General features: G+C 42.9%; 1 protein-coding gene across 1 annotated transcript; it reads left to right on the forward strand.

The window, feature by feature from the left end:
* Window positions 1–9,925: 9,925 nt before the first annotated feature.
* LOC127317876 (pre-mRNA-splicing factor ATP-dependent RNA helicase DEAH10) lies at window positions 9,926–23,400 on the forward strand. Its single transcript, XM_051348476.2, has 12 exons — window positions 9,926–10,272; window positions 10,365–10,414; window positions 10,529–10,609; window positions 11,076–11,292; window positions 12,025–12,409; window positions 12,658–12,861; window positions 20,053–20,213; window positions 20,278–20,463; window positions 20,949–21,180; window positions 21,961–22,163; window positions 22,724–22,858; window positions 22,988–23,400. Exons 1-12 carry the CDS (start codon window positions 10,220–10,222, stop codon window positions 23,169–23,171), a joined length of 2,091 nt encoding a protein of 696 aa, XP_051204436.1. The 5' UTR covers window positions 9,926–10,219; the 3' UTR covers window positions 23,172–23,400.
* Window positions 23,401–25,461: the final 2,061 nt, after the last annotated feature.

Below are 25,461 nucleotides of genomic sequence, written 5' to 3' on the forward strand. Positions count from 1 at the left end.
GATCATCAGACCCTACCGACATGGAGGACACCGAGCGGGGAGTCGAGGGCATGGGTGAGCACGTCGATCCCGTCAGACCAGCCGATAGGTCGAGTGACGATGGCGCGCTTGAACTCGTCGATCCGGAAGTGGGGGATTCCAGCAATCGAAGGATTCCTTCTGCGTTGACGTTGTAATGGACGCTGCCGAAGGTCATCTCCATGTTTCCTTGCTGATCTGAGAAGTTCGAGCGGGAGGAATCGCTGTGTGGAGTAAACTCGTAGGAGCCGAATCGAATCGGGCTTCCCAGGATGGGTGATGATGGTGTCGATGAAGTCGATGATGAAGCTGCTGGCGAAGCCGCTGGTGTCATGATTGGATCTGCCGATGACCGATCTTGTGCCGACAGGGTCCCCACAGACGGCGCCAATTGTCGAGGGTGCTCCTCGGCAATGCCCTCCGATAGGGGCTTAGGGTTGATGGAATCCTGCAAGCTGACACGAGACATCGGTACACAGACAAGCGAGGAGAGCGATTTACCCAGGTTCGGGGCCCTCGATGAGGTAAAAACCCTTACGTCCTGCCTGTCTGTTCTTTGATTAAGATGAAAATAGGTTACAATGGGGTGCCGAATAGTTCGGCTGTGATCTCGTCGAGATGCTAGCTGCTAGGGTAACCTAGTTCTAAGCTTCTGCTGGCTAATATTGCTAAGATTGATTGTGTCCCTCGATAGCCCCTCGGTGGCCAGGTCTCGAGAGGTCTAATCGAGTACGAGTAGGTTTACAGTAGATCTATCTCTAATCTTTCCTTGTTCGGCTTCTTCCGTGCCTTGTACTTCAAGTAATCTTCCGCCGCACCGTCCTAGTGGCCCATCTTGCCATCGGGTACCTTCATGGGCCTCCAGTTGGACCGTATAGGGTAGAGCAACATTGGTTACCCGAAGGGTAATGCCCACGTCAACATTAAATAAAGTAAAGCTAGCAACTAATTTTTGTGTGTTTTTGTTTTAGTGCAGCAAACAAAGTAGTAAATAAAGTAAAGTAAAGCAAGACAAAAACAAAGTAAAGAGATTGGAAGTGGAGACTCCCCTTGCAGCGTGTCTTGATCTCCCCGGCAACGGCGCAAGAAAACAGTCTTGAGGCGCGTGAGACACACGTCCGTTGGGAACCCCAAGAGGAAGGTGTGATGTGCACAGCAGTAAGTTTTCCCTCAGAAAGAAACCAAGGTTTATCAAACCAGTAGGAGCCAAGAAGCACGTTGAAGGTTGTTGGTGGCGGAGTGTAGTGCGGCGCAACACCAGGGATTCCGGCGCCAACGTGGAACCTGCACAACACAATCACAGTACTTTGCCCCAACGTAACAGTGAGGTTGTCAATCTCACCGGCTTGCTGAAAACAAAGGATTAAACGTATTGTGTGGAAGATGATGATTGTTTGCGAAGAACAGTAAAGAACAATTGCAGTAGATTGTATTTCAGATGTAAAGAATAGGACCGGGGTCCACAGTTCACTAGTGGTGTCTCTCCCATAAGATAAACAGATGTTGGGTGAACGAATTACAGTTGGGCAATTGACAAATAAAGAAGGCATAACAATGCACATACATATATCATGATGAGTACTATGAGATTTAATCAGGGCATTACGACAAAGTACATAGACCGCTATCCAGCATGCATCTATGCCTAAAAAGTACACTTTCAAGTTATCATCCGAACCCCTTCCGGTATTAAGTTGCAAGCAACAGACAATTGCATTAAGTATGGTGCGTAATGTAATCAACACAAATATCCTTAGACAAAGCATCGATGTTTTATCCCTAGTGGCAATAGCACATCCACAACCTTAGAACTTTTCATCCTTTGTCCCAGATTTAATGGAGGCATGAACCCACTATCGAGCATAAATACTCCCTCTTGGAGTCACAAGTATCAACTTGGCCAGAGCCTCTACTAGCAACGGAGAGCATGCAAGAACATAAACAACATATATGATAGATTGATAATCAACTTGACATAGTATTCAATATTCATCGGATCCCAACAAACACAACATGTAGCATTACAAATAGATGATCTTGATCATGATAGGCAGCTCACAAGATCTAACATGATAGCACAATGAGGAGAAGACAACCATCTAGCTACTGCTATAGACCCATAGTCCAGGGGTGAACTACTCACACATCGATCCGGAGGCGATCATGGTGATGAAGAGACCTCCGGGAGATGATTCCCCTCTCCGGCAGGGTGCCGGAGGCGATCTCCTGAATCCCCCGAGATGGGATTGGCGGCGGCTGCGTCTCTGGAAGGTTTTCCGTATCGTGGCTCTCGGTACTGGGGGTTTCGCGACGAAAACTATATGTAGGCGAAAGGGTAGGTCAGGGGGCGTCACGAGGGGCCCACACAACAGGCCGGCGCGGCCAGGGCTTGGGCCGCGCCGCCCTACTGTGTGGCCACCTCGTGGCCCCACTTCGTTTCCTCTTCGGACTTCTGGAAGCTTCGTGGAAAAATAGGACCCTGGGCGTTGATTTCGTCCAATTCCGAGAATATTTCCTTACTAGGATTTCTGAAACCAAAAGCAATGACAAAGAATCGGCTCTTCGGCATCTCGTCAATAGGTTAGTGCCGGAAAATGCATAATAATGACATATAATGTGTATAAAACATGTGAGTATCATCATAAAAGTAGCATGGAACATAAGAAATTATAGATACGTTTGGGACGTATCATTTGTTATCAAACAAGAGAGTGTATGTAGCACAAGTGAGGAGAAGTTATTTATTTGTTATGTGATCAATGTTGAGAGTGTCCACTAGTGAAAGTATGATCCCTAGGCCTTGTTTCCAAATACTGCAAACATCGCTTGTTTCTTGTTTCTTGCATCTTTACTTCCTGCAATATTACCACCATCTATACCACCTGTGTTTTACTATCTCTTCGCCGAACTAGTGCACCTATACATCTGACAAGTGTATTAGGTGTGTTGGGGACACAAGAGACTTCTTGTATCTTAATTGCAGGATTGCTTGAGAGGAATATCTTTGACCTCTACCTCCCTGAGTTCGATAAATCTTGGGTGATTCACTTAAGGGAAACTTGCTGCTGTTCTACAAACCTCTGCTCTTGGAGGCCCAACACTGTCTACAAGAATAGAAGCGGGCGTAGACATCAAGCTATTTTCTGGCGCCGTTGCCGGGGAGGTAAGGTAAAAGGTATTCACATCCTACGACTATTAAGCTATTTCCTAGCACTGTTGCCGGTGTGTGAGTGCTCGAAGATATTTCCTTTAGATCCTGCAATTATATCTTTTTGTTTCTTGTTTTCACTAGTTAGGCTTAATGGAAAACACCAACAAAATGAGAGATCTTTATGAACTTTATCTTGAATTAGGACATGATGTGTTTGAAGAGAGAATTAAAAAAACCCATGGAACTTTATATGCATGCTAATGGCAATGTTATTAGTATGAATGCTTTGAACACCATTGTTGCTAATGCTATGGAAAATTCTAAGCTTGGGGAAGCTGGTTTTGATGAGCATGATATTTTTAGTCCCCCAAGTTTTGAGGAGAAAATTTTCTTTGATGATACTTTACCTCCTATTTATGATGATTACAATGATAGTGGTATTTTGGTGCCACCTACTATGGAGGATAAAGGTTATTATGATTATACTATGCCTGCAATTTATGATGATTACAATGATGAATATGATATTTTCAGTCCACCTACTATTGAGGATAAAATTAGTTATGATTACAATATGCCTCCTATATATGATGATTATGGTGATGAGAATAATGATAGCTATTTAATTGAATTTGCTCCCACTACAATTAATAGTAATGACTATGCTTATGAGGAGAGTAATAATTTTATGCATGTAGCTCATGATAAGAATGTTTCATGTGATAGTTATATTGTTGAGTTTGTTCATGATGCTACTGAAAGTTATTATGAGAGAGGAAAACATGGTTATATGCATCTTAATAATATTAAGTTTCCCCTCTTTATGTTGAGAATATTGAAGTTGCGCTTTTATTGCCTTCCTATGCTTGTTGCATTATGCTTACATGACTTGTTTATTTACAAGATTCCTTTTCATAGGAAGTGGGTTAGACTTAAATGTGTTTTGAATTTGCTTCTTGATTCTCTCTTTTGCTTCAACTCTTATTTCTTGCGAGTGCATCATTAAAATTACTGAGCCCATCTTAATGGCTATAAAGAAAGCACTTCTTGGGAGATAACCCATGTATGTTTTTATTACTATTTTGTTGAGTCTTGGAAGTTGTTACTACTGTAGCAACCTCTCCTTATCTTTACTTTATTGCATTGTTGTGCCAAGTAAAGTCTCTAGTAGTTAAGTTGATACTAGATTTGGATTGCTGCGCAGAAACTGATTTCTTGCGGTCACGAATTTGAGTAGAACTCTCTGTAGGTAACTCAGAAAAATCTGCCAATTTACGTGCGTGATCCTCAGATATGTACGTTCATTAGTTTTGAGCTTTTTCATCTGAGCCTGTTAAGTGCCTCTGAAAAATTCGTCTTTACGGACTGTTCTGTTTTGACAGATTCTGCCTTTTATTTCGTATTGCCTCTTTTGCTATGTTGAATGGATTTCTTTGTTCCATTAACTTTCAGTAGCTTTGGGCAATGTCCAGAAGTGTTAAGAATGATTATGTCACCTCTGAACATGTGAATTTTTGATTATGCACTAACCCTCTAATGAGTTTGTTTCGAGTTTGGTGTGGAGGAAGTTTTCAAGGGTCAATAGAGGATGATGATATACTATGATCAAGAAGAGTGAAAAGTCTAAGCTTGGGGATGCCCCCGTGGTTCATCCCTGCATATTTCAAGAAGACTCAAGCATCTAAGCTTGGGGATGCCCAAGGCATCCCCTTCTTCATCGACAACTTATCAGGTCACCTCTAGTGAAACTATATTTTTATTCCGTCACATCTTATGTACTTTACTTGGAGCGTCTGTGTGCTTTTATTTTCGTTTTGTTATTTTCATTCTCTGAATAAATTCATGCTTGTGTGGGAGAGAGACACGCTCCGCTTTTTCATATGAACACTAGTGTTCTTCGCTTTTACTTTTAATGTTCATGGCGGAGTTGAAAACCGCTTCGTTAATTGCTATTTGGTTGGAAACAGAAAATGCTTCATGTGGTAAATGGTATATGGCCTTGAATAATTTGATACTTGGCAATTGTTTTGAGCTCTCTTAGATCATGTTTAAGCTCTTGCATCATGTACTTTGCACCTATTAATGAAGAACTACCATAGAGCTTGTTGAAATTTGGTTTGCATGATTGGTCTCTCTAAAGTCTAGATATTTTCTGGTGAAGTGTTTGAACAACAAGGAAGACAGTGTAGAGTCTTATAATGCTTGCAATATGTTCTTATGTAAGTTTTGCTGTACCGGTTCATACTTGTGTTTGCTTCAAACAACCTTGCTAGCCAAAGCCTTGTACTAAGAGGGAATACTTCTCGTGCATCCAAATCCTTGAGCCAAAACCTATGCCATTTGTGTCCACCATACCTACCTACTATGTGGTATTTCTCTGCCATTCCAAAGTAAATTACTTGAGTGCTACCTTTAAAATTTCATTCTTTGTCTTTGCAATATATAGCTCATGGGAAAATAGCTTAAAAACTATTGTGGTATTGAATATGTTGCTATGTATCTTATTTCTTATAAGTTGCTTGTTGAGCGGTAACCATGTTTCTGGGGACGCCATCAACTGTTACACCTTTGTTGAATATCATGTGAGTTGCTATGCATGTTCGTCTTGTCTGAAGTAAGGGCGATTTATCATGATCAAATGGTTTGAGTATGCATATTGTTAGAGAAGAACATTGGGCCGCTAACTAAAGCCATGTATCATGGTGGAAGTTTCAGTTTGGACACTAATCCTCAATCTCTTATGAGAACATTATCTGTTGTTGAATGCTTATGCATTAAAGAGGAGTCCATTATCTGTTTTCTATGTTGTCCCGGTATGGATGTCCTTAGTTGAGATCTATCAAAAACGAGAAATCAAATGCGATCTATCTCCTTGGACCTTTGTACAGGCGGCATAGAGGTACCCCTTTGTGACACTTGGTTGAAACATATGTTATGCAATGATAATCCATGTAAATCCAAGCTAATTAGGACAAGGTGCGAGCACTATTGGTATTCTATGCATGAGGCTTGCAACTTATAGGATGTCTTATGCATAACACATATGAATTATTACTACCATTGACAAAATTATTTCTATGTTTTCAAAATAAAAGCTCTAGCACAAAAATAGTAATCCATGCTTCCCTCTACGGAGGGCCATTCTTCTACTTTATGTTGAGTCAGTTTACCTACTTCTTTCTATCTTAGAAGCAAACACTTGTGTCAAATGTGTGCATTGATTCATACATGTTTACCTATTGCACTTGTTATATTGCTTTATGTTGACAACTATCCATGATATATACATGTTGAAAGTTAAAAGCAATTGCTGAAACTTAAATCTTCCTTTGTGTTGCTTCAAAACCTTCTATTAAGAATCTATTGCTTTATGTGTTAACTCTTATGCAAGACTTATTGATGCTTGTCTTGAAAGTACTATTCATGAAAAGTCTTTGCTATATGATTTAGTTGTTTAGTCATTATCTTTACTATTGCTTCGAATCACTTCATTCACTTCATATGCTTTACAATAGTATTGATCAAGATTATGTTGGTAGCATGTCACTTAAGAAATTATCCTTGTTATCGTTTACCTACTCGAGGGCGAGTAGGAACTAAGCTTGGGGATGCTTGATACGTCTCCAACGTATCTATAATTTCTTATGTTCCATGCTAGTTTTATGACAATACCTACATGTTTTGTTCATACTTTATGATGTTTTTATGCGTTTTTCGGAACTAACCTATTAACAAGATGCTGAAGTGCCAGTTCCTGTTTTCTGCTGTTTTTGGTTTCAGAAATCCTACACAGGAAATATTCTCGGAATTGGACGAAATTAAGGCCCACGATCTTATATTTCACGGAAGGTTCCAGAGCACCGAAGAGGGGCCAGAGGGGAGCCAAGGGGACCCCACCCCACAAGGCGGCGCGGCCAAGGGGGGGGCGCCCCCCTATGGTGTGGGTCCCCTGGGACTCCACCGACATTGCCCCTTCGCCTATAAAGTCTTCCCGACGCGAAAACCCTAAAAAGATAAGCCACGGGACGAGAAAAGTTACGCAGCCACCGCCATCGCGAAGCCAAGTTCGGGGAACAGAAGTCTCTGTTCCGGCACGCCGCCGGGACGGGGAATTGCCCCCGGAAGGCATCTCCATCGACACCACCGCCATCTTCATCGCCGCTGCTGTCTCCCATGATGAGGAGGGAGTAGTTCTCCCTCGAGGCTGAGGGCTCTACCGGTAGCTATGTGGTTAATCTCTCTCTCATGTACCTCAATACAATGATCTCATGAGCTGCCTTACATGATTGAGATCCATATGATGAGCTTTGTATCACTATTAATCTATGTGCTACTCTAGTGATGTTATTAAAGTAGTCTATTCCTCCTTCATGGTGTAAAGGTGACGGTGTGTGCATCATGTAGTACTTGGTGTAGGTTATGATTGTAATCTCTTGTAGATTATGGAGTTAACTATTACTATGATAGTATTGATGTGATCTATTCCCCCTTTCATAGCTATTGGTGACGGTGTGTATGCTATGTTAGTACTCGGTCTAAATTGCAACGGTCTATTATGCTCTAGAGGTTACTTTAATATGAACTCCGGAATTACTCTCCACAGTGTGATGGTGACGGTGTGTGCATCGTGTGTGATTCCTTTATGACATTGTGGAGCATGTTTACTTCGGCTTGAGGTGTGCTTTTGTAGCCCTACACAATGAATGGTGTTTGTTATCAAATAAGAGAGTGTATGTAGCACAAGTGAGGAGAAGTTATTTATTTGTTATGTGATCAATGTTGAGAGTGTCCACTAGTGAAAGTATGATCCCTAGGCCTTGTTTCCAAATACTGCAAACATCGCTTGTTTACTGTTTTACCGCATCTTTACTTCCTGCAATATTACCACCATCTATACCACCTGTGTTTTACTATCTCTTCGCCGAACTAGTGCACCTATACATCTGACAAGTGTATTAGGTGTGTTGGGGACACAAGAGACTTCTTGTATCTTAATTGCAGGATTGCTTGAGAGGAATATCTTTGACCTCTACCTCCCTGAGTTCGATAAACCTTGGGTGATTCACTTAAGGGAAACTTGCTGATGTTCTACAAACCTCTGCTCTTGGAGGCCCAACACTGTCTACAGGAATAGAAGCGTGCGTAGACATCACGCGCCCTATGTAGGTGGGCGCGCCAGTAGCCCTCATTTGCGCCTCGTGGTTCCTCTCGTGTGATCCCAAGCTCTAGGCTCTTTGTTTTAGTGAAAAACTTATGTGGTATTTTTCCTCGATTTTATTTTCTGCGAAAACACACAGAAAGAAGAATTTTGCTAAAAGCATCTTCAAATTCAACAGTTTTATCAAAGTATGGTGGGATTCCGGAGCAAATCCTTGAGCAAAGTGCTTGCAAAAGTAGATACATTTGAGATGTATCACCTTCCCTAACCCTCTCCCTCCACCCCTCCCTTCCAACGTCGTCGACGTTGGTTGCCGGTTGGGCGCCCTGCTTCTTCCCTCGTGGTGGTGACCTCGCGCGGGGCGGCACGGCACCAGGCGCGGGAGGTCCGATCCAGCGCAAGTGGGGGACATGGGTCGCATGGGTGTTGCACGTAGTGGTGGCACCACGGTTGGTGGCCTGTTTGAGCTCGCCCCTTTAGGCCCATATCTGGGCCCTTTGGGCCTGATCCATGTTAGGGCGGGTCTGGCTCGACCTCGCTGCCTTCTACTCAACTACGAGAAGTTCGTGACATGGGTGGCAGTGATGACTGATGACACCGCCCCTGCTGCAGCATGGCTGCGTGAGCTTTGCGGTCCATCTGGGTTCGAGCGAAGCTATTGTGACAATCAAGAGGGTAGCGGCGACTGTGTCCTACGTGTAGCAGAATGTCGACGGGGTCTTTACGGGCCCTTCAGACGCTTGGCCGGGCCTGCCCCGCTTGATGTGACCCTGCTATCGCATTCGGTCGACACCCGTTGATGGCGGTGGAGGATGTCCTCTAGGTGTTCGTGATGATGCCGCCTTATGGCTCCAATGGCATGGTGTGCTCTTGTTGTCGTGTCTGGTCGGCCGCCGTCTATGGCGGTGAAGATTGTGCCCTCTCGCGTGGTTGTGGTACTGCCGCCCTTGTCTACGGCTGTCTCTTCTTAGTTCGACCGACCTCGTAGTGTTTGCCAAGATGAGACAACGATGGTGATTACAAGACTGTGGTGACGTATGTTGGCGGGTGGCAAGATTGGTGGAGCGCTATAGGTTGTCTAGGGATGTGGTGTTTTGGGGGTTGGGAGAAATCACTGTCATCTTGGCACCGATGCGGTAACTCCTGTGGGCGTCGCCGTACCTTCCTGAAGGGTGTCGGGTGTACCTCTTCCCTGAGGGAAACCCTAGAACCAGACAAAAACATTGCTAGTGTCGTTTCCTCTTGGTACGTGACAATTCGGAGTGCTAGGATAGTGGTGGGAATACTCTAGAGGGCGCAACGGTTGCTAGTCACCTTCGTTTTCATTGATCCGTCGATGTAGACATTGTTTTCTTTTCTTCTTTTTCTCTCTTATTTTCTGAGATTGATTGTACTGCGTTGTTGCTATATTAATAATTTTAAAGTTATCGTTGTTGCTATATTAATATAGCGGACCGAAAGACTGTTTGAAAGATTTTAATCAACGAGCAGTTCTTTGGCAGAATGGCCACCGAACCGTACTGGGCGCTGGTCGGGCACTCGGGCCGGACATGTAACCGAGCCAGGCTTCACCGGGCCCGTTCCACCTGACCGCCACACGCGACGACGCACGTCACCTGCCTTCACAGGTCACAACGAGTGCTCCCAGAAAAAGTTCCCCGCCGCCGCCGCCCCTGCGCTGCCACCCTCCCCGGCAGCTTCTTCGCACTCCCCGCAGGCGGCGGTGTGCCTCGTTGGCGGCGCCCCACGGTTCGAGGCCCTCTCTGTCCAGCACTACAACTCCAAATCCAGAGGAGCAGCACGTGGAGGCCCGAGCCCTTCCTGCTCCCCGCCGCCGGCGCGAAGCAAATTGCGGCGAGCTAGCGAGCTTCAGGGCTCAGGAGTCATCCGAGATGCCGTCCTTCTCGTCCGGCGTTTCTCCGCAGAAGCAGCAGCATAACGCGCGGTGCCAACCCCCCTTTACGCCCCCCATCACCCGTATTTTCTTTGGGTCTATTCGCCTGGTGATTGACCCTGTATTTTGGTTGGTTTGGGTAGGAGGAAGCAGCTGATTCGCCAGCAGAGGAAGTCGCTTCCTATAGCGTCAGGTTTGTTTGCCTGCCTGCCAAACATTTGATTCCATCACGGTCTTTTCTTTTTTGGGGCTAACTTAGGGATACTGAGTTTGTTGTTGTTCATGGTGGTCGTTTTTGTTGGTGCAGTGGAGAAACGGCTTGTTGAGGAGGTGAGGACGAATGACACGCTCATCGTTGTCGGAGAGACCGGGAGTGGCAAAACGACCCGTAAGTGTGTACACCTGCGCTTTTTGTCCTTCCATTGCTCAATGTTTCTGAGGTCAAGTGACTTCTGAAACACTGATGATCGTGATTATTTATCTGTGCAATTTATGGAAGTTATGCTACTTGCTAGTATCTTGTTAGTTCCATAACCCTTACGACAGTATATAAAAGCAAGAGTAAGACCAAACCAACATTCTGTAAATGTAAAATGAGCCCCCCCCCCCCCCCCCCTTTTGTCCACAACCTCATTGTGCCCAAATTTTTTTTATCATGCAAAAAATCGTTATTATAAATTGTTTGACCAGTACCGAGTGTTTATCTGTTTGTAATGAACATTCTTCATCAGTCATTGAAGAAAAAAAACAAAAAAATCATATAGCAGTCAATTAATTTGTTACACCATCATTAATTACTCTTTTCTTCACTTCAGTTCTTTGAAGAAACATGTTCCTTTTGTTTTGTTATGCAGAGCTGCCACAGTTTTTGTATGACGCTGGGTTTTGTCAGGATGGAAAAGTCATTGGCATCACCCAGCCTCGAAGAGTTGCAGCGGTTACAGTAGCAAAGCGTGTTGCTGAGGAATGCAATGACCAGTTGGGCAGAAAAGTTGGATACTCTATTAGATTTGATGATTCCACATCTAACGCAACAAGGATCAAGTACATGACTGATGGTCTGCTTCTAAGGTAATTTTTTGTTCAAAACCGAATCGTCCATTGTTTGATACTTTTATGATTTATTATTCTGTTTTATGTTAGCTCCTTAAGTCCAGCTGACATTCTAGGTACACGGTTACTTGCTATTTGATTTACTTATTTTTCTTTTCTGTAATTCCGTTTGCTTAATTGTTGAGTTTGATGCTATATGTTCTTATAGAAAATTGTATAAAAATTTTAAGGCTTACATTACGAAATTCTTTTACCACTAACCAGCATGATGGTTATGTCCTTGGAGTTCTGTTCAAATGATATGATATAAGTCATTTGTGAGTTAAAGTCGGAGGAAATGAAGAACAAAATGCACAGAACAGAATTCTAGATTTCCTTTTGTTATGCACTTAATTTACATTATTTTTGTGACAGTTGCCATCCTACATGTGCCTAGACCTGAGCCTTGAAACAAAGTCCATTTCGTTCACAAAGAAAGAAGATACCATTTGTTGTTTTATTTTCTTCAGCGTTATATATTGCATTATTTTGTACCAGTGTAACTTTTAGTACTGTGTTATTTTCTCGTTCTTGAGTTTTTTTGTTGAAAATTTCTTAACTAATTTTCTGTTTCCACGGTATCTTACGATGTTGTAGATGGCTAAATGTGCGTGACAATATTCATCGACAGTGTCATATATTCTCATTACTTTTTTGGTTTGATCTGTGAACATTACTTTCTTAATGGAAGCATTGCTTTGGATTTTTCAGGGAAGCACTTTTGGATCCGCTATTGTCTAAGTATAGTGTTATAGTCGTTGACGAGGCCCACGAGAGAACCGTCCATACAGATGTATTGCTGGGTTTGTTGAAAAAAGTGCAGAAATCCCGATCTCTTTGTTCCAATAACAATGGGGAGACTTTGTCTGACAGACAAGACCCTCAAAGTTCTAGTCTGAAGGCAAGCCAGGGAATAAAATTTGCGCCTTTAAAGCTAATTATTATGAGTGCCAGTTTGGACGCCAAGTGTTTTTCTGATTATTTTGGTGGCGCTAAAGCTGTACATATTCAAGGGCGGCAATACCCTGTCGACACACTGTATACTTATCAGCCTGAGTCGGATTATCTAGATGCTACACTAGTTACGATATTTCAGGTGAGCATCACTCTATTTGCATGGAGAAGGTAGATGGATTAGGGAGCAGGGAAGGAAAAAAAAAGCATTTTGGACTGAAAACCTTCGCTCAGAAACCAGGATAAGAGAATGTGCACTCTTGCTAGGAATAATTATAGTATCTCATAATTACCAGAAGTCTAGGACTAATTTTAATACCTCCTAATCACCAGAACCTATTGTTTGACTCTTTCTTTATGAACTTCATGTTTGGATGTTTGCTTTCTTAGATCCATTTGGAGGAAGGACCTGGAGACATTCTTGCATTTTTAACGGGTCAAGAGGAGATTGAATCACTAGAGAGACTTATTCAGGAGCGTGCTCGTCTACTTCCACCAGATAGTAGTAGGATATGGATTACACCTATCTACTCATCGCTTCCATCAGAGCAGCAAATGAATGCTTTTAAGCCAGCACCATCTGGAAACCGTAAGGTGAAGCATTATATATCTTTGAATGTTTACTTTCCTTTGTTTCACTCCCAACCTATTTATATGTTTTTCTATAGACGAGTACTTTAGTTGCTGCTCTTTATATCTAGTGTAATGTTAGATACAGATAGACATGCAACCAAGTTATGTCCATTGAGTCGGCCTGGCCAGCCACAATTTAGCAGATTGGTGACTGGCCTGACACAAACAATGCCCGGGAGCAGTGCCAAGACCTGAATTCCTTGATTGTTCTGCTATTTTGGTCTCTGACATGAAAGAAACAATGGGGTGTTCCAAGGAGAAAGCCATGATCTACGTGCAGTGACTATGGGCATGACGGTGGAGTGCCAACCGCTCCTTGTTGCAGAAACTAAAATGGGATACTTCATGCTGCGCGTGTTGGCTTTTGACAGGCACTTGGCATCTGTCGTAAGCCCATAAATAGTTTCTAATGCCCCAACATATGTCTTCATATAATAATACTAGCAGAAATGGGTGCGGCGGCACGCCGCGCCAACATCACACTTGAATTGATAAAAGTAATGTATATTTCGTTCTTTAAACAATCGGTTTCAAGGTTGTTGAGACCAAAATTTTGATACATCATACATTGAAATTATGTGCATAAAAAGCTGATTCTAAGAATCAATTAAATAAGCGAGCATTAAAAAGACACAAATATTAAGTCTGATAATAACCGGTACTGCATATTAATCAGCGTGAGGCAACATTGGCGGTTATACAGAGTTAGTCGCAACATTGGTGAGTGATGACACCTAGGAGGGCAAATCCACCGATAAAAGAGAGGCTAGCCTCTCATATCAATATATACTTGGGACTCGATAACATAGTTCATGGAATTGTCTTCTATAAATATCATAGATCATAGATTATATTTAGTAATATACATGACATCACTTTTCTAGCGAGAAAAGCTAAACAGAGATGCTAAAGTTGCACGGTATGGTTGGTGGTGTCAGTGTTCGGTATCGCCATCTTCATGGTTAGAGGAGAGGATGGTGAGATGTTCACTTGGTGCACTGTGTTATTCTTTAATAATATGATAAGCACTTCTTAGATAGATCATATTGAGAACCAATAACACACTCATTGATGCAAAGAAAATCCTTCTCAACTCCTAGTGCATATATGATCTTTTTATCAGTAGATAAATGAAAGAAATATCCCTGGAATAGATTGAATTACTGTAATTAGTTTTCAATCTCTAAAACTGAGGGGGATTCAACCACGTAGCCTTCTTGAATGCTCATAGCCTCATACTTGGCATGTACACAAACAACAAATATACTATGAAAATTTAGATTGTGCCTGAAATGAAAAAAAAACGTAGTCAGATTCTAATAACTGAATAAGGAGTAAAGAAAAAGATTCTGGTACAAACAATTTCAAGGAAAGGATATCAAAGTAGTAAAGAAAAAATTGATCTGGGAATATGACAAACATTTAATATAAAGTATGAAGGAACAATTGTTCTGGGATGGTAGAAGTCTTTTCGCAGAAACAAAAACTTTTGACAAATACAAAAATGTTATACCTGGAAAGAATCAAACCAAGTAAGCAGAGAGATCTGGAACGTTCTTACCTGTACCTGGAGAAAGAACTAACACCCAAGTTTTATATGGGGAATACCAGTGGTCGATGGTGTATGTATGTTTGTTGCTATTGACCTTTGGCAACAGTATTCTGGCAAGTATTCTGCCGAGTGTTGCCAGGACTATAAGGTAATGGCTAGCTTTGTTTTCCTTGAAGTAGTTCCATGGTGAGCAAGTGTATGTTTGATTGTAGTGTCACTGTTAGGTCTGTTCTTTGTGTCAAGGTGGAGAATCTAAACGTCAATCCAAATAGATCACCTAGTTCCAGTAACATACGGGTACAGCTACAAATGTAACCAAAGCTTTTCTTATTTGCCCTAGCTAAGAAATATATAATTTAGCTAACACAATTGGTGTCTGATTGGTAACAATATTGACTTTTCTGTGGGCTCTAGAAACTGTGGACCATACCGCTAACCGATATCACTGAAGCATACAAGTACCTTTTGCTGATACTTATTAGAATAACTACATGTTAGCAATAGCTTAGAAGAGACATTTTTCAATAGTTGGATAGAAAAGGTAGTATGTGCATATAATATTTTGTTATCATATTTAGAGGCAACCTCTGATAAGACAACGTTTCCATATGCATTAACACAGAGAAAGCAAATGGCTGATTGATTTCCATACAAAAGAGAGGCAACCTCAAATACGTAGAATGAGTTGTAGAAACAACTTGTAAGGATGGTAAGTATCTGCTGAAGCGCACTCCATAGAATCATATAAACAAAAAATTCAATCACTCAGACTTCAGTTAAACTTTGAGAGATAACCGAATAAATGCAATCATATTCCATTTTGCGCCGACAAATCGGAGACACTGTAATGACTAACGAACAAATAAATATATAACCTATGAGAACAACCTAGATGCACATATGAATCATCTGAACAACAGACCTAATAATCCAAATACAATAGTAGATAGATGAAAATATTCTGAAAGAGAGGAGAGATACCTTCTAACACCTTTTTAGTTAGTTAGGTTGTTGAGACCACGTTTGGAAATAAGCTGAAGTAGATAGTCAAGTACATGTAACATGTTCTGGAGCTTCTCAATAAAAAAATTGAACTATTGGTTCCTCTTCACTGCATAGTTTCATTGACCATTAAATTTTTTTTTTCTATTGAGGATTCGGTACCAAATGGAATAAGCTGTTGTCTCTACCTCCACCCGATGGAAAACCACTTGCTTCATATTTTTAAATAAATGGGACAATTATAGTTCTATTGAATCGCAAGAGATCATTAACAATGTGTCTTCTCATCCATCCAAGCCCATCCCTATCTGCTACAGAAACCCTTCCATTGTGTTATCACAAAATCAACTAATCAAGCACACCAAAACAATGACAAAATACAACGACAATTTAAAAATTGAAGGGCATAGTGTATTGGATTACGATACACTACATACTCCACTCCGATAACTTTGGTCAATAATAGTTGTATCCTCTGGAAGGACCAACTAAAGATCAATTGTAAGCTGTATTATGATTTTCGATTCCACAAAGGAAGCCATAATGATTGATATTCCTTAATTCGTGCACAACCTAGGTAGAACCAAAATAGATCAAAACTACTCGGATATGTAGAGTTTTCAATAATGTGCAATCCCTAATGGAATACTTGGAACCCAAACTAAATGGATCCTTGTTCATTTATCTATATATGATAGGAAAAACAGGAACATATGAACAGGTGGTTACTAACAAGTAACAACTAAAATTGTGAAAAGGCAATTCTTATTCTGTATCTCTCGAAGCTGTCAAGAAAATATAGTCATGGATGTAAAATTTTGGCTTCCAGCTGAAAAGAGAACAGGAACATATTGGTAGCACAATCAGTTTCAGGGTCCATATGAGCTACAGTATTTTATTTGGAAGCTAAAAAGTATAAAAATAGCCACCAGATACTCCAGAACATTGATGTAATAATTTTCATATGAAATGGGAAAATCAACATATTTCGAGTGTTACTATTAACTAAACTTGTAGCCGTGAGATCTAAACAAATATAATTTCAGCCATGTCTAGGCAAACTGTGTTGAAAGAATGAGGGATGCCCTCAATTATGAGTTCATTTTACAATGTACACCACTAATATTTCAAAAGAAACTTTCTATGCTTCAACATGGCTCTTGTGTTCAGCCTATCCATAAGTAAAGTCAAGAAAAACAACACGGTTGAGTTGACTATTCAGTGTGAACTTTATATATCCCTTAGAGATGGTAAAACCTGGAGTTCTACAAGACCAGGTATCATTCTCATCAGCGAGAGCTAGGCTTTCTTGAAGATAATAAAATATTGGCTTGTATGCCCCTCTAAATGGGGAAGATGAAAACTATCACCTAATTACTACAGGATAGAAAAGCTTTGTTGTTCCACAAAGGACAGGATATGAGGCAACTTTTGCCTGCAATAATTTTTTTGATCCCAAATATCAATACGGAAAAGTAGATTGGACAGAAAGTGCAACTCTGAAATATGCAACTCTGAATGAATAGAAACCCTGATTAATCTGGTACCAATGGCTAAAATAAGGGCGAGAAGTGCATATTTTCTAACGTTTTTTTACGGCCATGCCATTCATATATAGGACTTCAGTGAAGTACAATATGCAAGCAAATCAACAAACCTAAATAGGAAAAATAAGCTACCAGTACATTGGAGAGAGAGAGAGGAAGAAGATCTACAGCAATATCTGCCCATACAAATATCTGCAAAATTCCCAGGAAGAACACGAACACAAAAAAAAGCTTGTGAAAAAAACAAAAGTTCGACATCCGCGATCAAACTCACATGGAAGCCGTCTCCATCCTCGTCGGCCGCCCTGCTCTCGTTGCCTCCAAGGCCGTGGTTGACGCGGTGGCCTTCACCGTCGATGCACCTGTTGTTGGATGAGGGAGAGGACACCAGAGAGATCGCTCTTAGTATAGATAGCACATATTCCTGGAAGAAAAATAGAATAGACGACCCTATATAACACTACAGACTGAAACCAACCACCCAGCTCACCTTCTCAGCCAGTAGCATCATCTCAAGCACTGCCATGTGGATTGCCTTCTTAGCTAGGCAGTAAATTAGCATGCTCTTGTAGTATCTTATCATATGGCAAGTCATTAGTGAACTTCTATCACAACCTTTTTGTTCTTAAGTCTGATTTGAACATAGTACTTATGTACACACCAAATCTGAATGTAACTAAATAGCTGCAAATATCAGAAATACGATGATTCTCCCAATTTGCACATCCAAGATACAGTACAGAAAAAAAACCCAGTGGAACCACATTGTCCAGTGCCTCATTAGTAATCCCTATAGTGAAAGGAAAAAAGTGTCAATCGAAAGGAAGTTGAAGAGCTTTGAAGTCACTGAAGTACTAAACCTGATCACTTTGTTGGCAAGTGGTCTCAACCACGGATCTGCATTGTAGTCTCTGCATGTAAAGCATCTCTCAGCCATGCTCTTTCAAAAAATAATATAGAACATGATAAGTAATCACAATGTACATAAGGGTGTGATCAAAGGGTGAACAATAATTAGTATGTATTCTTCATTTATTGTCACCACAGATTTGATGCATATGATGCTCGATGTTTTTACTGTCCGATAAGATTTTGACAGCATTTTTTTAGTTAAGAAGAGAAGATGAAGATTCAGTTAGCAAACAATAGAGAAAATGACATTTCTGGTAGCTCCTACTTTTTTCCCCGCGACTTATACATGAATACAAATTATTGAAGTAAACATCACAAATATCCACTGCACACTTCAAATATGTAGGTGTACAAAATTATTAGCTGCACACTTGAAATACATATATACACATTAAGTGGTATTTTGAAAAAGAAAGTATTATACATAATAAATAGAAAAGGGAATCGATTTACCTCAGTTTAATCAATCTGCGCAAACATTATAAAGAAACATTTAGAGGTCACGTTCTCCGCTGTTGCCAGACATGACATTGCAGCTCATCGGCGGCACTACAAACTTCAGCATGTGGAAGCGGCGAACTGAAAACAGAGTCAGCGGATGAAGGTTTCATCAGATGGCAATGCAGAGAAAATTACCCTGGCCAAAGAAGTGAAATCCTTGCTTCAGGAAGGGAAAGATTTTGTTATCAATCACATTAGAAGAAAGCAAAACACACAGTTATTAGCTAGATGATGTTGACCATACCGAACCGTGCACATCTCAACTGTTTGACTGTGTGTTCAGAGGTAGTAGCTACTCCATGCGAGAATCCAGTTAACTCTGCGAGCAGGTTGTAGTGGCCTGAATCCATTGATTTAGGAGGAAGGGGGCAGGTGGAGGGGTGTCGTCGCCATGGTGGCCGGGGATGCCGAAGGACAATCTCCCAATGTCCGCACTGAATGGCGTGTTCAAGTCCCGTATCAACCTCACCCGCATTGAACTCTGCCGCCGTACGGCTCGGGCGCGACAGACGAACCATCGGCATCAGGGCGAACAACAACATCATCAAGAGGTGGCGCGCTGCTGAGATTGGCCTCGCAGCAGGAGAACATGGAACCTCTCGCCCTGACCTCTCCCCGCGCTGGACATCGCCGCCCACCCGCCCAGGCACGGCCGCAACAGCGTCGAAGACGACGGCGATGGGCAACGGGAGCGAGGGCGCGACAGATGCGAGCGCGGACGCTAGGATGGTGCCCGTCCTCGTGGCGGCAACGATGGCCGACTCTGCCTGCTGCAGCAGCCACTGGACGGTCTCGCCGTCGGACTTATGATCGATGTGGTGCCTCCTCCTCGATCTCGTCGGCGGCGGCGTGGCGGAGTGGACGGCGTCATGGCGGAGCCCTCCCCATGACCCATCTCCTCGAGCTTGACGAAGGTGTTCCGGCGGAGCCTCCCGCGATGGGCTTCGTCGCGCTAGGAGGCGCGGCGACCAAGCCCAGGGTGTGGCTAGGGTTTCGCGGGCGCGCGCGTAGGGGCTTGGCCGAGCTCGGCGGTGGTGCGGAGACGGGAGAAGAGGAGGCGACGGCGCCGAACGTGGTCAGGGAAGAGGAGGACGGCTGGGGCCCTGGGACAAGGATGCCACGGGAGTAATGCGGAGGAGAGGAGTTCGGGGCTGAGAAAATAATGGGGAGAGAGGAGCCCGGGGAGGAAATCGAGGGAGCGGTCAAAGCGGTTCCCCAAAAATGCTACGTCCACCTAGACTGGAAAGGAACGCATCATACGTTAAAGAAAAGTGACCACCAAAAATCTAAAAGGTCACCGGAAGTGCACACAAGAAAATTAGGAGGAAAAAGAGCAGACGTGTCAAACCAGCATTAATCCGGAAAAAAAATCAAAATTAGGAGAAAAAAGATGTTTGTTGCCAGTTAATATAGTAGTTATTTTCGACCCACTTCAGGATCAAATTGATCTTCTGGTTGAACTGGTTGGTGTGTGGAACTCAATACGTATCCACTCGCTTCTGCTGCCCACCTCCTCGTTTCTCCTCCAAGGCTCATCGAGCAATGAATTTTCCTTTTGTCATTTCCATAGTTTACTAAACATTACTTGTGTAATATGGTAGGCTTGCAACATTTGCTAATGTCCAGTTTGTTTATCAGGTGGTTCTAGCAACAAATATTGCAGAGACTTCTGTAACAATACCTGGTATTAAATATGTTATTGATCCTGGCATGGTCAAAGCGCGTGCCTACAATCCTGTAACTGGAATGGAATCCCTAATCATCATCCCAGTTTCTAAAGCACAGGCTCTTCAAAGGAGGTACAAAATTTCAAGCAAATTTTATTCTTGCGTTCTTTCTCTTACCTTGTCATTCTATACCCAGTGGCCGTGCTGGACGTGAGGGGCCAGGGAAGTGCTTCCGTTTGTTCCAAGAATGTGAGTTTGATAAACTGGCGGAATCCACTGTTCCTGAGATTAAACGATGTAATCTTGCGAATGTTGTACTACAGCTCAAAGCTCTTGGAATCGATGATATCATAGGTTTCGATTTTATGGAAAAACCATCGAGGTGAGTTTTGTACTTTTGCTTTCATATTCCTGCTTGCATGTAAAAGAAATTTGTGCCCCTCTGATTACAACATAGTGAAGCTTGATATAGAAAATGCATTTCACATGGCAAAGGAAAAACTGAAATATACTCATGAAATTTATCTGGAAACTTGATGTTTTTTCATGTGCTGCTGTGCTTAATTATATATATTAGACGATTGCTGTCGATGCAAAACTCAAATATCATTGCAATGAGAAGATACACACTAGTGATTTAGTTTGTAATACAGTACTATATTTGAAGTATTTCCCAACCAGCGAAAATTTTGCAGGTAAACCAAACTTCTGTCCTGGACTTGTTGTCAGGAACTTTATGATGAATACATTCACTAGAAACTTCAAGCACAAATTTTTAAAGAACCTTTGCAATAATCTCTACCATAATCTGAATGGAAGTTTGGTTTTTATGGACAAGTTTTACTAATTGTGCCAAACCTACTGCAGGACGTCTATTTTGAAATCATTGGAGCAATTGATTTTACTCGGAGCTTTGACTGATGATTATAAGCTGTCAGATCCAGTTGGTAAACAAATGGCTAGGCTGCCTTTGGATCCGATGTACTCCAAGGCATTGATAGTGTCAAGCGAATTCAAGTGCTTGGAAGAAATGTTGATTGTTGTTTCTATGCTTTCAGTGGAGTCAATTTTCTTCACCCCACGCGAGAAATTAGAAGAGGTATCCTCGTGAATTTCTGGAAACTGGTTTAATGCATGTTCCACAATAGGTTCCTATTGGACGTTATGAGTTCTATTGCAATGATGCCATTGGATGCATTTTTAAGACATAATTGCAATACCAGCCAGGGTTAAAGTATTAGCAGGAACCGTCCGGTTGTCACCAGTTACGCGTTTTTATGTCCTGGATGTTATCAGCATTTAACTTCTGAGAGACCGGTGTTTAAACTCTATGCTGCAAAACATATACTCAGTTATCTCTTGATGCAGTGCGGGTTTCCCCTGTTGCTAGAAACATTCTATTCCCTCCTTCCGTAAATAAGTGACTCAAAACTTTGCCTAGATGCGAATGTATCTAGATGCAGTTTAGTTATAGATACCTCCGTACCTAGAAAAAGTTCAGTCACTTATTTTAGGATGGAGGGAGTAGCATTCATTGCTCCTATTAGCAAGTTACCAGAGGGCCAGATTTGGAACATTCTTGCATTCATTGCTCTATTAGTAAGTTACCAGCGGGCTAAATTTGTTGGTGCTGCAGAATTTTGTAATGGTAGTTTAATGTTAACATTATACTATTTTATCGATGTCTATATGCAAGTATCTATAGATTACCAATAACATGGTATGCTTAGCCTTACGATTTTCCATTTGCATACCAAAGATCTAAGGTTGAACTAATATTTGGTTGAGCTCTTCTGCTGTTGCCCGCTAATAGTGCACTTATCTTTTTCTCGAGGAACTACAAATGCATATTGATCCTTTTACCTTATTCCCTGTTTAGGCAAGAGCTGCTAGGAAGAGTTTTGAAAGCTCAGAAGGAGACCATATAACTTTGGTGAATGTATTTAGAGCCGCTGCAGAATGCTTGGAGAAGAGCAAAAACGCAAATGCAAAAGAAAAAACAATGGAGAAGGCTTTGAACAGATGGTGCTGGGAGAACTTCATCAATTACCGCTCTCTAAGACATGCTCGTGATGTTCACAGGTTAGTTATTTCAATATTATTCTTGGTGGAAAGCAAATTATTGGATCAGATCAGATGGAACATTGATGATACACAGTTAAGCATTCTCTCAAGTGATGAGAATGGAAATATTGTGGCTGCTGTGGATTTCGAGTGGAGTGATTGTAACCGTTGAAATATGACTATTGCTGGCCTTTTGAACCACTATGCTTTTGGGTGAGCTAGTTGGTGCATGAAAGTCGACATGGTATTCAAACCAAGAGGTTTTGAGCCCGTGGCCCTTGCTTACGCAATTTAAATAAAAGATTAATTGCCACCTGCTTGAGCACAATGCTCTTCCTGGATGTTGTTGTTTAATAATGATTTAGTTGTGTCAAGCATGACATATACTTGTAGCATTAGCAGTTGAAATATTTGTAGGTGATTGGATTTACTTTTTAATTTCTATTACCATTTGTGAAATCAGCGGATGTTTAAAATTAAATCCAATACATATAGATTTTAAAAACTGAGAAGTAATCCCAGTTTAGGAATTCCAGAGTACACAGCGAGCTGACACAGGAACTTTCTGTCTGCTACAGTCAAATTCAGGGCCATGTCCAACAGATGGGGCTTAACCTGTCATCATGTGGAGATGACATGGTTCAGTTCCGGAGATGCCTCACTGCTGCTTTCTTCCTCAACGCAGCGATGCGGCAGCCAGATGGATCATTCAGGTACTGCTCCTTTCTGCATACGCAATGTTTTGCCACACAATAAGATGCATTGTACTATACCAACCAAAATATAGTGCCAGCAATACATATCTACTACAGGGACTCATGGTTTCATCTGTTGATCTGCAGGGCTATTGCAACTGGCCAGAGTGTGCAGATGCATCCTTCTTCTGTGCTCTTCCGGACCAAGCCGGACTGTGTCATCTTCAACGAGCTTGTCCGGACGACCCAGAATTACGTGAAGAACCTGACGCGGATCGACCCCTTGTGGCTGGCTGAACTCGCCCCACAATACTACGCAACAGAAGACTAGTTTTCCTTTTTGTTTTGATCCATAGTCGTAGTTTCTTGTAACAATCCTGTAATAACATTAGGTCGTTATAAGTGGACATGGCATGGCATGGCATGGCATTGGTTGGCGTAGTTGCAATCCTGACGATAACACATGAATGTGAAATGATCTTGATGCCAGGCCGCCGTGAGTTGGAAAATATACAGTACATGAATTTGTTATTGTAATATGGTCGCAGTTATGATCCAAATTTGGCGTAGCTAGTTTATTCTATTCTATTCTATTCACAAGAGAGGGATTATGTACTTCTAGCAAACCATCACTACGTGATTTGGAGATGAATTCATCTGCAAGCAAACTATAATACGTAGTAACGAATTTAAACATACAAAAAACGTCCTTGAGAACCAATTTGAGGTTGGATGGTTAGAGCATCTCCAGGACAAATTTTCGTTTCCAGTGCGCGCCCCAAAGACTCTTTCCGTCCGGCGCGACACAATAGGGTGTCGGGCATCCCGAGCCCGTCCACTGTTCATAGGAATGCTCCGGGCGCGCTGGACACAATGGAAAGAGAGGTGAGGAGACGTGGGACCGACGCGTCAACGAAACATAAAAATTCGATCCCCTCTCCCGCCACATCGCGCCTCTCCCACCGCGTATTTTTGCCCTCTCAAAAGATTTCACCGCCTCTCCTGCCGATTCATTTCTCCCCGCCCTCCCCCCGGTACCGCTACCCTCTCCCATCCATGGCGCCGCCGAGATGCCCCAAAAAATGTCCAAGAAAGCGGCCACCAAGCCGCCGGACAATGAGACGAAAGGGTCGAAGGCGCCCTTCGCGAAGCCGCGGAAGGCGCCCACGGCGAGGAAGAAGCTGGAAGGCTGGACCCGACGAAACGTGGGAGCAAGACTTCTTGCGGCGCAAGCTGTCGACGTCGGAGCGGAGGGGACGACAGTTGGTGCAGCAGGAGAATAAGTCGGTGGCGGCGTGTGCGCACCGGAAGGCGCTGACCGCATGTATCGCTGCTACCAACGCGAGCCCATGGAGTACGTCGGGGCCAGCGTACATTCCGGGAGTGGTGTCCCCGTCGACATCCGATTTCTTCAACGATGGCCCTTATGCCACTCCCGGGTGCGTGACACCGAACTTGTCGCCGCGGTACGAGGATACGTTGCCGCATGGCGGCTTCAACCCCAACGCCCTGTTCTACTCCCTAGCGTAAGACTTCCGTCGCCGAACCCCTTCTTCTAATTTATGTTTAGATTGCACCATCGGTATGTAATATGATCGCGCGTCCAGTACTTTGATCGCGGCTACTTCGGTAGCGACGACTTCGGCGGGAACAATCTCTTTTGAATGTGAACTATTTGAATTTCCGTTTGGGGACCGCATTTGGGGGACGCGACTGGGGAGCGACCTCCCCCTAACGCTCGATCCGGTGCCGTTTGGGGGGCGCGGCTGGAGATGCTCTTAGGAGGGTGGTTGTACCCAGCACACCAGAGTTGAAACTTCAGGTTTGACATCTGTGTGTCTCATAAAGGCGGAATATCCTTTCAATGGGAGGCGACGTTCCCGTCGATAGCGAGGCGCCTATGGTGACGTCAATTTCAAGATCCGATCCGCCGGCCCAGTCTTCCGAACGTTTTTTTTTTTGAGAACACAGTACAACGCAGACGCTCACAAACACGCACGTACAAACACCCATATGAACGCACGCACGCACACCCTACCCCTATGAGCACCTCCGAGGGACTGAGCCGGCATATCTTGAGGTTGACGAAGTCGCCACTGGCGCCTCGCTGTTGACGGGCACGTCACCTACCACTGAAAGCAAAGCGCCGGTTAAATCCTGGAATAAATCCAGGTAAATGCAAACACCCATGCCAAGTCTAGGACTTGAACCTGGGTGGGCTGGTTCCACCACAAGGGACCTAACCACCAGAGCCAAGCTCTGTTTGCACCAGTCTTCCGAACGTGCTCGTAGGGGTAGTGTGTGTGCGCGTTCGTAGAGGTGAGTGTATGCGCGTATACGTGAGCGTCTGCGTTGTACTGTATTTAAAAAAACATACAAAAAACGTCATGTGAAATCGAGTCGTATTGCTGTACTCACACCTCTTATCTCGGTGGTTATTCGAGATCTGTATTTAAGAAATTGTGATCTCGAATAAGCACCGAGATAAGAGGTGTGAGTACAGCAATACGACTCGAGACCCAATTTCCAAACCGTCCGATCCGAATCGTACGGCGCCTAAGCATTGCTTGCCTAGGAGGAAAGGGAAACCAAAAAAGAAAGTCATATATACGCAGCAGCAG

Source organism: Lolium perenne, chromosome 7, assembly GCF_019359855.2.
Source record: "Lolium perenne isolate Kyuss_39 chromosome 7, Kyuss_2.0, whole genome shotgun sequence".
Lineage (NCBI taxonomy): Eukaryota > Viridiplantae > Streptophyta > Magnoliopsida > Poales > Poaceae > Lolium > Lolium perenne.